The sequence below is a fragment of the Oryx dammah genome, unplaced genomic scaffold, assembly GCF_014754425.2.
Source record: "Oryx dammah isolate SB20612 unplaced genomic scaffold, SCBI_Odam_1.1 HiC_scaffold_25, whole genome shotgun sequence".
In the NCBI taxonomy this organism is placed as follows: Eukaryota; Metazoa; Chordata; class Mammalia; order Artiodactyla; family Bovidae; genus Oryx; species Oryx dammah.
This window is the reverse complement of record NW_024070209.1, coordinates 104,819,405-104,830,908: the sequence shown is the minus strand read 5'-3', so window position 1 is coordinate 104,830,908 and position 11,504 is coordinate 104,819,405. Positions and strand designations below refer to the sequence as shown.

Sequence of the window (11,504 nt, the reverse complement as noted above, 5' to 3'; positions counted from 1 at the left end):
TCTGCAGCGCCGCGCCCTGCTGGGTCATGGTCGCCGCCGGGCCCCGCCGCCCCAACCGCCGCGGCAGCCCCGCCTCGGCAGCCCCGCCTCGGCGCCTGCGCACGATCTCCGCTCGCCCCGCCCCCGGTCGCGTCACCGCCCCTGCGCCTCTCGCGGCGCACCATGTGCGTCATCGTCGCGCGCGCGCGCCCAGTCTGGCGTCATCGCGGCGCGCCTCGCCGAGCGGCTCTGAGAACTGGTGGGCGCAGATGGCGGCGGCGACGGAGGCGGGCCGTGACGCGGGGCCTGCGCAGGAGCTGCTGGCGGCCTGGAACACCGTGAGCACCGGGCTGGTGCCTCCGGCCGCGCTGGGACTGGTGAGGCTCGAGAAGAGGGCGACGGGCCGGCGCGGGGTGCCCGGGGCCCCGAGCCCGCCGGTGCCCGTCCTGGCTTCCCTGCGTGTTCAGCAGCCCTTCCCTCGCGTGGGCCTGCGTCCCTGCGAGGAAGGGCGGCGGGGTTCCCGTGGCCTTCCATCCGCGCTGTCCCTTTCCCGCTTCTCCTCACCTGTCTCCACCCTCTCCGCCTCCGCGCTGCGTCCCCTTCTCATGGTTTTCTGTACTGCAGGCGTCCTCCCGAACCAGCGGTGCCGTCCCTCCAAAAGAGGAGGAGCTCCGGGCGGCGGTGGAGGTGCTCAGGGGCCACGGTCTGCACTCGGTCCTGGAGGAGTGGTTCGTAGAGGTGCTGCAGACCGACCTGCAGGCCAGCATCTCCCTCGAGTTCTGGAATGCCATCTCTCAGCGCGAGAACTGTGCGGATGAGCCCCAGTGCCTTCTGTTGCTGCTCGATGCTTTCGGTCTGCTGGAGAGCCGCCTAGATCCCTACCTGCGTAGTCTAGAGCTCCTGGAGAAATGGACTCGCCTGGGCTTGCTGATGGGCACCGGTGCTCAGGGGCTTCGGGAGAAGGTTTACACCACGTTGCGGGGCGTCCTGTTCTTTTCCACTCCCAGAGCTTTTCAGGAGATGATCCAGCGCCTCTATGGGCGCTTCTTGAGAGTTTACATGCAGAGTAAGAGAAAGGGGGAAGGAGGCACAGACCCGGAACTGGAGGGGGAATTGGACAGCAGGTATGCCCGCCGCCGGTACTACCGCCTTCTGCAGAGCCCGCTGTGCGCAGGGTGCGGCAGTGACAAACAGCAGTGCTGGTGCCGCCAAGCACTGGAGCAGTTCCACCAGCTCAGCCAGGTCCTGTGAGTACTTGGCCTGCGTGTCCTGTGTTCCTGTCCCTCCTGGCTCCTGCTTGCCCCTCTGGGTCCAGCCAGCCCCTGCAGAGAGCTGGTGAGCTGGGTGGGGGTGGTCTCTGCCGCTCGCCCTGGTTCCCAAGGGTTCTCAGGATGTGTCTGTTCTCTGAGGTTATGCTGCTTGTCCCTGCCTAGGTGCGTCTGTCATTCACCCTGGCTCAGGTGATTTCACCTTTGTACTCTGCTTACGCTAAGACTGCTTGATTCTACGTTTCCCGGGCTGTGCAGAATTCTGCTGTGCCTATTGTAGGCTTTCGGAAGTGGAATGACGTTTGTCTTGGAATTGAGAAAAATACGCTTGCTATTTCTTCACTGTAGAGCAAGTCAAAGATTAGACCAGCATGCTGGGCAAACTGATGGCCTTTCTAGTCTTGTAAGGAGGGAAAGATTCTGTTGTCAGACCCAGGTCCTGTCGTGCGGGTCCCCGGCTCTCTGAATGCTTGCTTGTATAGAATACCTGTTCGCCTGTCACTCGTTTGGCCGCGTTGGGTCTGGACTGTGGCGCGCGGGGCCTTTGCTGGGCTGCGCAGGCTTCTCTCTCGCTGTGGCGTGTGCGCTTAGTTGCCCCACGACACGTGGGGTCTTAGTTCCCTGACCAGGAATTGACCTGTATCCTCTGCTTTGGGAGGATTCTTAACCCCTGGACCACTCGGGACGTCCCGTGGCCCCTCGTGATGATTTTGTCAGTGTGAATGGAGTGGCAGCTGCACAGCCGTCAGAGTCTTCTCACGGGGCTGACGGTGTGGCGTGCTCCCCAGAAGCTTGGTTCTCTTGGGCTTTTCTGCCATCGTGGGTCAGGATCAGCACTGAGAAGCAGAGCCTGCTACATCTGTGTTTATGTGCCCAGAGTAGTGACATCTCTAGTAGTTGTTTGAGGGCCATTGTTAGGAGGTGGACGAGGCCTTGGCCCCAGTAGCCAGAGGTGCTGACCCCTTGGGGAGAGCGGGAGGTGCCTTACCGGTGCTGCCATCTCAGCGGCTTTGCCTTGAGTTTCCCGGAGCGGTTTTGCCCCAGCGGGAGGGCTGCAGGAGGCTGTGCTGAGGGTGCGCAGCAGGTGTGTGCACTGCGTGCGACGTGGGTGGGGCTCTCCTCCAGGCACAAGCTCAGTCTGCTGGAGCGGGTCAGCGCCGAGGCTGTGACCAGCACCCTGCACCAGGTGACCCGGGAGCGGATGGAGGACCGTTGTCGGGGCGAGTACGAACGCTCCTTCCTGCGCGAGTTCCACAAGGTGAGGCCCCTCCCGCGGATGAGAAGAGGCTGCTGGCAAGAGTGACTAGGTGCCTTGGCTTTAGAAGTGGGTAGAGTGTGGTGACCTGGGTGAATCAGGAGGCTGCTGGTGACTGAAGCTGTCTTGGTGCTGGGTGGAAGCTGGTCATCCTGGGCCCACCCTGGCGCCAGCGAGGAAGAGCCTGACATGCTTCCTGAGATCTGTGCAGGACCACATGGCCAGAGACAGCCCCAAGGTCTGGGCTGTCCCAGTGAGGGGCCTTGGGGCGTCCATGCTGTTGCGGCGTGGCCGGGGGGCTGCCCTGGGCTGCACAGCGTTGTGGGAGAGCCGGGCCCAGCCGTGGGCTCTGAGCCTGCCTCACTCCCCACCCGCCCCACTCCGCTGCATCCTGCCACATGCCTCCTGAGGACGCGTGTGCGCTGCGATGCTGGGGGCGGGGGTGGTGTTCAGTGCAAGGGTCCCCGCAGCGGGCTGCAGCACGCCTGGAGGCCGGTGGATAGCTGTGCTGTCCCCGGGCAGCAGACCGTCCGGGCCGTCTTGCCGGTGGCTGGGTGGGCGGTCCCCAGGGTGTGTCCGTCCACTCAGACGCAGCGCCCTGTGAGAGCCGCTGTGGTCAGAGATGAGCCTGGTGCCGGTGTGCATGGGGGAGGCCCTGGGAGGCCCCTTCAGGCCCCCACCTGCTGATTCCACCGTGCTCTTGGTCTGGGACAGGTCCCTGGGGTTCCCAAGGCCCAGCCCGCGGCAGGTAGCTGCACCTCTGCCCTGGGCTTGGGCCCTGGAGCCCCACAGCTGTGCTTTCCTGACAGTGGATCGAGAGAGTGGTCGGCTGGCTGGGCAAGGTGTTCCTGCAGGACGGCCCCAGCAGGCCCGCGTCCCCGGAGCCGGGCACCGCGCTGCGGCGCTGGCGCTGCCACGCGCAAAGGTTCTTCTACCGCGTCTACGCCGGCCTGCGCATCGAGGAGCTCTTCAGCATCATCCGGGGTCAGCCCGCCCGCCGGGGGCCCCTGCCCGCGCCCCTGCCCGCAGCCCGGGACCCCTGCGTCTGGAGCACAGCCGGGCCCCACCCCGCATCCACATTGGGCAGGAGAGGCGCTGTATCTGCCCCCAGCTCTGCCCTGGCCCTTGGGCTCTGCTCCACCCATCTGCCCCTCGGGGTGGCTGTGCTCAAGGGTGCGGGCCCCTGAGGGCACAGGGGCCACACCAGGCCCCAGGCTGGGCCCCTCTCTGCAGCCTGTGGAGGTGTGGCCGCTCACCCTCCAGGCCTCCCTCCAGCTGTCTGAGGGCACACCCTTTCCCCACAGACTTCCCAGACTCGAGGCCCGCTGTGGAAGACCTCAAGTACTGCCTGGAGAGGACAGACCAGAGGCCGCAGCTGCTCGTGTCCCTCAAGGCTGCCCTGGAGACGCGGCTGCTCCACCCAGGTAGAGCCTGGGAGGGGTTAGGAAGCCTTTCTGTGGCCCTTGGGGGGCGGGGTTCTGCCCCACCCTGTGAGGACAGATCCACTCTTCAGTACGGGTATCGGGGAGCCAGTGCCTCAGATCACGGGGGTCTCCGGGTGACGTCGCAGTGGGATCTTCAGGTCACCTGACCGGGGTGTCTGTCTCCGTGTCATCGTGTTGCTCGGGGTCTCCTGTCCCAACTGCAGGCGTGAACACGTGTGACATCATCACCCTGTACATCTCTGCCATCAAGGCGCTGCGCGTACTGGACCCGTCCATGGTTGTCCTGGAGGTGGCCTGTGAGCCCATTCGCCGGTACCTGCGGTGAGCGCGGGGCAGCTGAGGGAACCCTCAGGGCCCCCAGCCCCACTTGTGCTGCTGAGCCCCCTGCAGGCCTTGGTGGAGCGAAAGGACATGGTCCCCTGGGCACCAGGTGTCCTCCCAGGTCAGGCAGCCCGAGCTGGGCACCTTCCTTTTGCCAGTGCTGGCCACCACACCTGTATGCAGGCCCAGGGACAGGTCAGCACAGACAGACGCACAGGCTCAGCTTTGCCTCCTTGCGAGCTGGCCCAGGGCTGATGGGAAGGGCGGGTCTTGTGTTGGCCTTTCCACCCCGAGGAACAGAGCCTCTTGACTGTTGGCCAGGGAGCGCAGCCGACCAGAAGCCCCTGGGGCAGTAGAGACTTGAGCCTGCTGACCCCTGGCCCTGCATGGCCTGGGCCTGGTCTGGATCTGTCTTGTCGTTTCAGCCCCTGATGCAGAAAATGGTGGCTTTTTAATTTTGGGGGGTGGCAGTGGAGTCTGATGGCCTTGCCTTCAGTATGTGACTGGTGGGTGCTGCCTGTGGGGGTGGGTGGGGTCATAGGGTCAGCTGGAGCAGGCAGCGAGGGCTCGTGTCCACCAGGACACGGGAGGACACAGTGCGGCAGATCGTGGCGGGGCTGACCGGGGACTCGGATGGGACGGGGGACTTGGCTGTTGAGCTGTCCAAGACGGACCCTGCAAGCCTGGAGACCGGGCAGGACAGTGAGGACGACTCTGGCGAGCCGGAGGACTGGGTCCCCGACCCCGTGGACGCAGATCCAGGTCAGCGTCGGGCAGCCCTGCGAGGCCCGGGGTCGCGGGGGCCCCGGTCGGGTCGGAGCTCTGGCCTCTGGGTTGTCGCTGCACGTGCTCGAGCTTGAGGTCCTTGGTCCGTGCCCGACCTGGCCTGGTTCCCCAGGGTGCTCCCCCTGGCCGGCTGGGCCCACGTGGGTGGTGGCCCCCATCAGAGCCCTAAGGGGTGCCCTGCCTGCCTCACCCCCCACCCCCTGGCCCTGCTGCTTCTGCTGGAGGAGGGGCAGGTTTCTGCATGTCCGCACCAGGGACCCAGAGCCAGGCCTCACGCAGGGGTGCAGTGGGCAGGCTGCTCGGCACAGACGGCGCCACCCCCATGTCTGAGGCGCCCGTGTGCCTGGCCTCCAGGGAAGTCCAGCTCCAAGCGGCGCTCCTCGGACATCATCAGCCTGCTGGTCAGCATCTATGGCAGCAAGGACCTCTTCATCAACGAATACCGCTCGCTGCTGGCTGACCGCCTGCTGCACCAGTTCAGCTTCAGCCCCGAGCGGTGAGGCCTGCGGGGGATGCCCTGCGTCCAGGGGAGGCGTGGCCCTGACTCGGGACAGCTGTCCCCTGTCAGCTCCAGTGTGTGGTGGAGACGAGCACGGTCCCCGGCCCGGCAGGGACCAGCCTGTGCTCGACCACTGCCCCGGGTGCCTGGGGACGGCCGGAGAACCTGGAGTGGCCGCTCCCGGGGCTCCCTCCTGGCCTCCCGGGCTAGGGACGTCCCTGCTCCAGGGACGGGGGCGCAGGGCAGTGGGTGTTGCCCTGCAGGGGCTGGCTGAGGCGGGGGCGCTGAACCCCTCAGAGACGCGTCCCTGCAGGGAGATCCGCAACGTGGAGCTGCTGAAGCTGCGCTTTGGCGAGGCCCCAATGCACTTCTGTGAGGTCATGCTCAAGGTGGGTGCCCGGGCCCCACGCAGCCGCCTGGTCCCAGCCCCGCCCAGACCCTCAGGAGGCCCGTCTCCCCAGGATATGGCGGACTCACGCCGCATCAACGCCAACATCCGGGAGGAGGACGAGAAGCGGCCCGCTGAGGAGCAGCCGCCCTTCGGAGTCTATGCCGTCATCCTGTCCAGCGAGTTCTGGCCGCCATTCAAGGACGAGAAGCTGGAGGTCCCTGAGGACATCAGGGAAGCCCTGGAGGTCTACTGTCGGAAGTATGAGAAGCTGAAGGTAGGGCCGCGCCGCTGGGGCCGCGGGCGCCTGGGCGAGTCTTGCGTCTGTGCTCTGGGCTCCTCGCCCTCTGCACTCTCCCAGGAGCCCGCGTGTGCGCACGTGCTGTCTGTGCGTGTGTGCGCGCTCCATGCTCTGCTGTGCCTGATAGTGCTGGCGCGAGTCTTGACCCTGAGCTGCCTCTGCAGCGTCCGCCCACTTGTTCTCAGAACCCCGGACTGGCAGCGGTGCTTGGCCCAGGACACCCACTGTGTCCCCTCCATGGCCGTCTCCAGGGGGTCTCCTGGCTTCTCTTGGGGTGTTCAGCGGCTCCTCTGGGTTTGCTGTGAGCCGGTGCTGGGGCGGGCTGGGTTAAGGCTGAGGACCTGAGGTCCTGAGTGGGGAGAGGCTCGGTGCCGGAGAGCTGATCCTAGGGGCTTCCTTCCAGAGCCAGGGGAGGGCGGCGGGGGGTGGGGTCCTGGAGCCCGCCTGTGCTCCCCCGCCTCAGCCCCGCACACCCCTTCCTGGCTAAAGACATCTGAGGGGCCCTCCCCAGCCTCCCTCTGTGCCCCAGCGCGCCTGTCAGGAGAGGCCCTGCTGGCTTCCTCTGGGGCGTCCCCCTGGGTCCGAACGTGGACTCAGACACGGCCCCCTTCTCAGGTTGGTGCGTCCTCCAGCTGGGTGTTGGGGCACCTGGGGGGGGGCCTCTGCTCTCTGCAGCGGGTCTCCTGCCCGAGGCCGGCGCCGCACACACGGGGGTAGCCATGGCTTCTGCTGCTGGCCACACAGCTGCCCTGCTGCAGACCCGAGTTGGGGTTGAAAAGGTCATGGTTCCGAGCCGCAGCGCCTGGTTAGGACCCGGCCAGCTGCCGACCGTGGAGAGCTTCAGCGTCACGCCCCCTTCAGAGCCGTGGGGGCTGCAGGACTTGGGAGCAGCGCTTGGCCCAGAGTCACCCTACCGGTGTCCCCAGTGGCGGCCGTAACAAAGACGACAGACAGGCGCCTTAAACCTGACAGCTGTTTTCTGAGCTGCAGCAGCTGTCGAACATCTGTGATGCCAGCAGAAGCTCAGGTCAGGGTGTTAGCAGGGCGTGCGCCTCCACAGGCTCCGGGAGGAGCCTCCGGCCTCATGCTGGCTCCTTGCTGTGGGTGCGCCACTCTGGCCCTGGCTCGTGTTGCCCGGCCTCTCCCAGGGTCTGTGTGCAGAGGCCCCTCTTCCTCCGAGGGCCACGGGCTCGCCGGTCCTCCGGTTTCCCCCTCGATTCACACGAGCAGTGAGGAAGCTGCAGGCTGCACCTCCCACACTTCACGTGGAATCTCAGCCCAGCGCCCCGCACCTCCCTCCAGCCCTGCTTGCCCCAGCGGAGCTTGTCTCTGCCGCTCCTTCAGCGGTCGCCTTGCAGTCGTATCCAGCGGCGCTGCGACAGGCCTCACCGGAAGGGGCCTTGGGGTCGGGTTTCTCCCAGTAGTCTCCCCAGGGCAACCCCAGCTTTCACGAGCAGGCGGGTCAGAAGGTTCCAAGTCCTCCCCTCCCCCAGCGCCGCAGCCACAGGCACGTTTCTGGGAAAGGTGCTTGCTCCAGCATCACGCTCCGCCCGCACTGAAGTCCACCACCCTTCCGCGGTGGCCGTGACAAAAGCCTGCTCACCAGGTGGCAGAGTGGTAGGACCTGCTGGGTGGGGCTGCAGGCCTCCTGGAGGCTGCAGAGGAGTCCCTCCCCCTGCTCTGCTTCCCGTGTCTGCGTACCGCCCACCCTCTGACAGGTACACCCGTCTATCAGGTTAGGGTCCGAGTCGCTCCCAGACCTTGTCTTCCCTGCCGACATCCACAGGTCAGGTCACGGTCTGAGATCCTGGGATCAAGACGTGGGCGCGTCTCGGAGGGACACGTGGCCTGGCTGTTGGGTGCTGCTGGCTGAGGGGAGGGAACTGGAAGCCCACCGGGCGCTGGTTTGGCTGCCACTGCAGCTGCTACCCGCCGGGAGCCCTTTCCCGCCTGCTCCCAGGCTGCAAAGCTGGTTCGGGACCCGCCGAACGGCCCGCGCTGACCCTGTCCTCCCCAGGCCATGCGGACGCTCAGCTGGAAGCACACCCTGGGCTTGGTGACAATGGACGTGGAGCTGGCTGACCGCACCCTGTCCGTGGCGGTCACCCCGGTGCAGGCTGTGGTCTTGCTGTATTTCCAGGACCAAGGTGAGCTCCCCAGCAGCGCCCCGCCTCGGTCACACCCCCAGGAGGGCACGCCCCGTCTCCCGAGGCAGGAGGGCGGGCCCGGGCGGCTCCCCGCCCCCAGCCCCTCCCCCAGGTCCTGCCAGTCCCGCCGAGCTGGGCCCGTGAGGGACACAGCGGGGCTCGCCCGCCCACGCCCCGCCGCCTGCCCGCAGCCAGCTGGGGCCTGGAGGAGCTGAGTGAGGCGGTGAAGATGCCGGCCGCGCTGCTGCGGCGCCGCCTGTCCGTGTGGCTGCAGCAGGGCGTGCTGCGCGAGGAGCCGGCCGGCACCTTCTCGGTGGTGGAGGAAGAGCGGCCGCAGGATCGGGACAACATGGTGCTGGTCGACAGCGACGACGAGAGCGACTCGGGCCTGGCCTCGCAGGCCGACCAGAAGGAGGAGGAGCTGCTGGTGCGCCCGGCCCGCCGCGGGGGCGGGGACGGGGGCGGGGTGGGGCGCCGCGGGGCGCCGCGGGGCGCGGGGCGGCCGGCCTGACCGCGGCGGTTCCCGCAGCTCTTCTGGACGTACATCCAGGCCATGCTGACCAACCTGGAGAGCCTGTCGCTGGAGCGCATCTTCAGCATGCTGCGCATGTTCGTGGTCTCCGGCCCCGCGCTGGCCGAGATCGACCTGCAGGAACTGCAGGGCTTCCTGCAGAGGAAGGTGCGCGACCAGCAGCTCGTCTACTCCGCCGGCGTCTACCGCCTACCCAAGAGCTGTGGCTGAGCCGCCGCCGGGCCCTGCCCGCTCCCCGCCAGAGTGCGAGTAAAGAGATGGTTCTTCATCCTCTGTGTCCTGTCGGCTCTGTGGCCCCAGGGACGCGTGCTCAGGCCCTCCCCGCGCCGCCGACTCTGGGCGTGTGCGCCGGTTCTGCACCCTGGCCTCCCCGCAGCCAGGCAGAGCGGGTCCCCGCAGCAGGTGGCGCTGCACACCTGTGTGGGCTCCAGGCCGGGAGGAGTCCTGGCACATGGGTGTCCAGTCACCGTGGCTAGCAAAAACCCACGTCAGGCTCGTGGCTCCAGCCAATGAGGGGCCAGCCGTCTGGGAAACAGACCTCCTGGATCTCCTCCCAAGGGCCCCCAGCCCTGACCTCACCCCTCTGACCCTTGGGAGAACTCTGGTCCCCCTCCCTCTACTCTGCCTGAGGGTCTAGCCCCCCAGTGCTGGGCTGAGAGCCCCAGGGCTCCTCCTGCGGCCCCAGGGTGGTGTTAGAACGTGTGAGGCGGTGAGCAGACAGGCGGCCCCTCGCGTCTGCAGCGCAAGGGGCTGCCTGCATCCCTCCTGTGGTCCAGCAGTCAGTGTTGGGGGCTGACAGTGAGGCGTGCTTCCTGAAAGACCCATGCCTTCCATGCCCGAGGTGTGGTTGGGGGCGCCCGGGAGCCTGGCAGTTCCCCCGAGGGAGAGGCTGGGCCCAGGAAGCCAGCTGCCCCCAGGGCTGTGCACAGGCCCTATCCAGCCACTCTGGGGGCCCAGCACTGGCCTCGCCGCAGCTCCCAGGAGGCAGTGGGGTGGGTGTTGGTGCCAGGCCTGAGGCCTTCAAGCTGTGCTAAGCACCATGGGCACCGCGGCCCAACATTCATCCAGTTTGTCTGGCTGGACCCACTCAAGCCTTGTGGCACTGCCCCCCCAAGTGACAAAGGCGCCCTTCAGGACAAGTGTCTGCACTGCCCACCCCCTTCTGCAGGGCCTCCCAGCCCCCCAGCTCCCTCTGTCTGCACCCCAGCGCCCCCGCCTGTCCTGCTCTGCTCGAGGGCCCCAGTGCTGGCTCTGCTTCTGGGACTCCTCTTTTTTTTTGGCCACACCAGGTCATCTGGAGTCTCAGTTCCCCGATCAGGGGCTGAACCCCAGCCATGGCAGGGGCACCCAGAGTCCTGACCGCTGGGCCACCAGGAGCTCGCTCTAGGACTCCTTATGCCCTAGGGCGGGGTTTGCCCGGGGGTTTGAAGGAAGACGTGATGGGCCTCACAGAGCCTGAGCGGTCTGCGGATGCTGAGAGGCCGGCAGGTGTCCCCTTGGGCGCGGCCTGCCGGGGGTCTGTGCTGTGGCCGCGGGAAGAGGACTTCCTGCCTGGCACTGGGCCAGGCCTGCCTGTCCTCATTGTCCTAGCCTGGGTGGAACCGGCTGGACCGGCCTGGCAGGGTGGCATTGCCAGCCCCTGGGTGTGGACACACCTGCTCCAAGTCCCTCTGGACTCGGTTTGTGCACGAGTGTGGTGAAACCCAGCGTCTCAAGTCACTGCCTCACTCATCGGGTGCAGAGGTGTGCCAGGAGCCGCCCCCAGGAGGTGGCACTATGCGAGGGTCAGGGAGGCCCCCGGTGACCAGGGGTTGGCTGCAGCCCCCAGTGCCCTGAAGGGTCAGGTGTGGGACAGGTATTTCCTCCTGCTGCCTGAGTTTGCTTGGCAGGTCCTTAGGGGAAGAGGGGAAGGGCTGAGGTTAACCTTGAGCTCCCACGAGCTGCACTTGCCTGGTGTGTGGGAAGGTTGCACAGGGAACAGACCGCAGAGCTGGCCACGAGTTCTCACTAACAACACAGCTAACCCAGAGCTCCCGACGCCGTCGCAGTGGTTTCAGAGCCGCCTGCTCCTCGAGGGTGTTCTGCAAACTGTGCCGGGTCCAGGCCCAGGCCTCCTGCCCGTCTCAGTCTTGGGGGGAGTGTGGGGACGCTCGGCAGCTGCACCCCAGGCCAGCCTCTTGCCACCAAGCTGCTGCAGCCCTCATCGTGACAAACGGAGGCTGGGGCTTGCCCACTGTGGACCTCCGGCTTTCCAGGCCACCACCTCCCTGCCCCCAGGGGCGAAAGTACAGGTGCTACTGCTCCCGTGAAGTCACCCTCCCCCAAGGCCGGGGCAGCCCCGCCACCGCCCTGCCTCCGATCTGGCCGGGGCACTCCAGGCCGCCCTACCGGCCCTGTCCATCCTGGGGCCGCCTGCCCGGGGTTCCCCGAGGCCCCCAGCGCCCGGGGCAGCGCAGCTCCAGGACAGGCCCTGCCCCCGCCCTCCCTGCCTCACAGCTCCATTGTGAGGTCAGCGCCTTCCGCCGAGCTCCAGCCAGAGGCGTGCGGCGGGCCGGGGGCTGGACATGGCCGCCTGTCCCCAGC

At 67.0% G+C, this 11,504-nt stretch overlaps 2 protein-coding genes across 2 annotated transcripts in view; one reads left to right on the top strand and one right to left on the bottom strand.

The window, feature by feature from the left end:
• Positions 1 to 173, bottom strand: part of SSNA1 (SS nuclear autoantigen 1) — a 1,731-nt gene extending 1,558 nt beyond the window's left edge. Inside the window, exon 1 of the mRNA XM_040225749.1 lies at positions 16 to 173. Coding sequence (XP_040081683.1) covers positions 16 to 173 — 158 coding nt within the window. The remainder of the gene's footprint in view (positions 1 to 15) is intronic.
• A 17-nt stretch (positions 174 to 190) lies between these two features.
• On the top strand, positions 191 to 9,189 carry ANAPC2 (anaphase promoting complex subunit 2). Its single transcript, XM_040225581.1, has 13 exons — positions 191 to 356; positions 604 to 1,226; positions 2,373 to 2,505; positions 3,312 to 3,486; positions 3,807 to 3,926; positions 4,151 to 4,268; positions 4,849 to 5,030; positions 5,409 to 5,550; positions 5,867 to 5,942; positions 6,015 to 6,218; positions 8,260 to 8,389; positions 8,581 to 8,816; positions 8,919 to 9,189. Exons 1-13 carry the CDS (start codon positions 249 to 251, stop codon positions 9,129 to 9,131), a joined length of 2,460 nt encoding a protein of 819 aa, XP_040081515.1. The 5' UTR covers positions 191 to 248; the 3' UTR covers positions 9,132 to 9,189.
• The last annotated feature ends 2,315 nt before the right edge of the window (positions 9,190 to 11,504 follow it).

What these genes read in the sequence shown, in the direction of transcription:
- ANAPC2 (XM_040225581.1), top strand. Translation starts at nt 249, where the DNA reads ATGGCGGCGGCGACGGAGGCGGGCCGTGACGCGGGGCCTGCGCAGGAG. An exon ending in TTCAGCTTCAGCCCCGAGCG is followed by an intron (nt 5,551 to 5,866) that starts GTGAGGCCTGCG and finishes GCGTCCCTGCAG; the next exon opens with GGAGATCCGCAACGTGGAGC. An exon ending in AGAAGGAGGAGGAGCTGCTG is followed by an intron (nt 8,817 to 8,918) that starts GTGCGCCCGGCC and finishes CGGTTCCCGCAG; the next exon opens with CTCTTCTGGACGTACATCCA.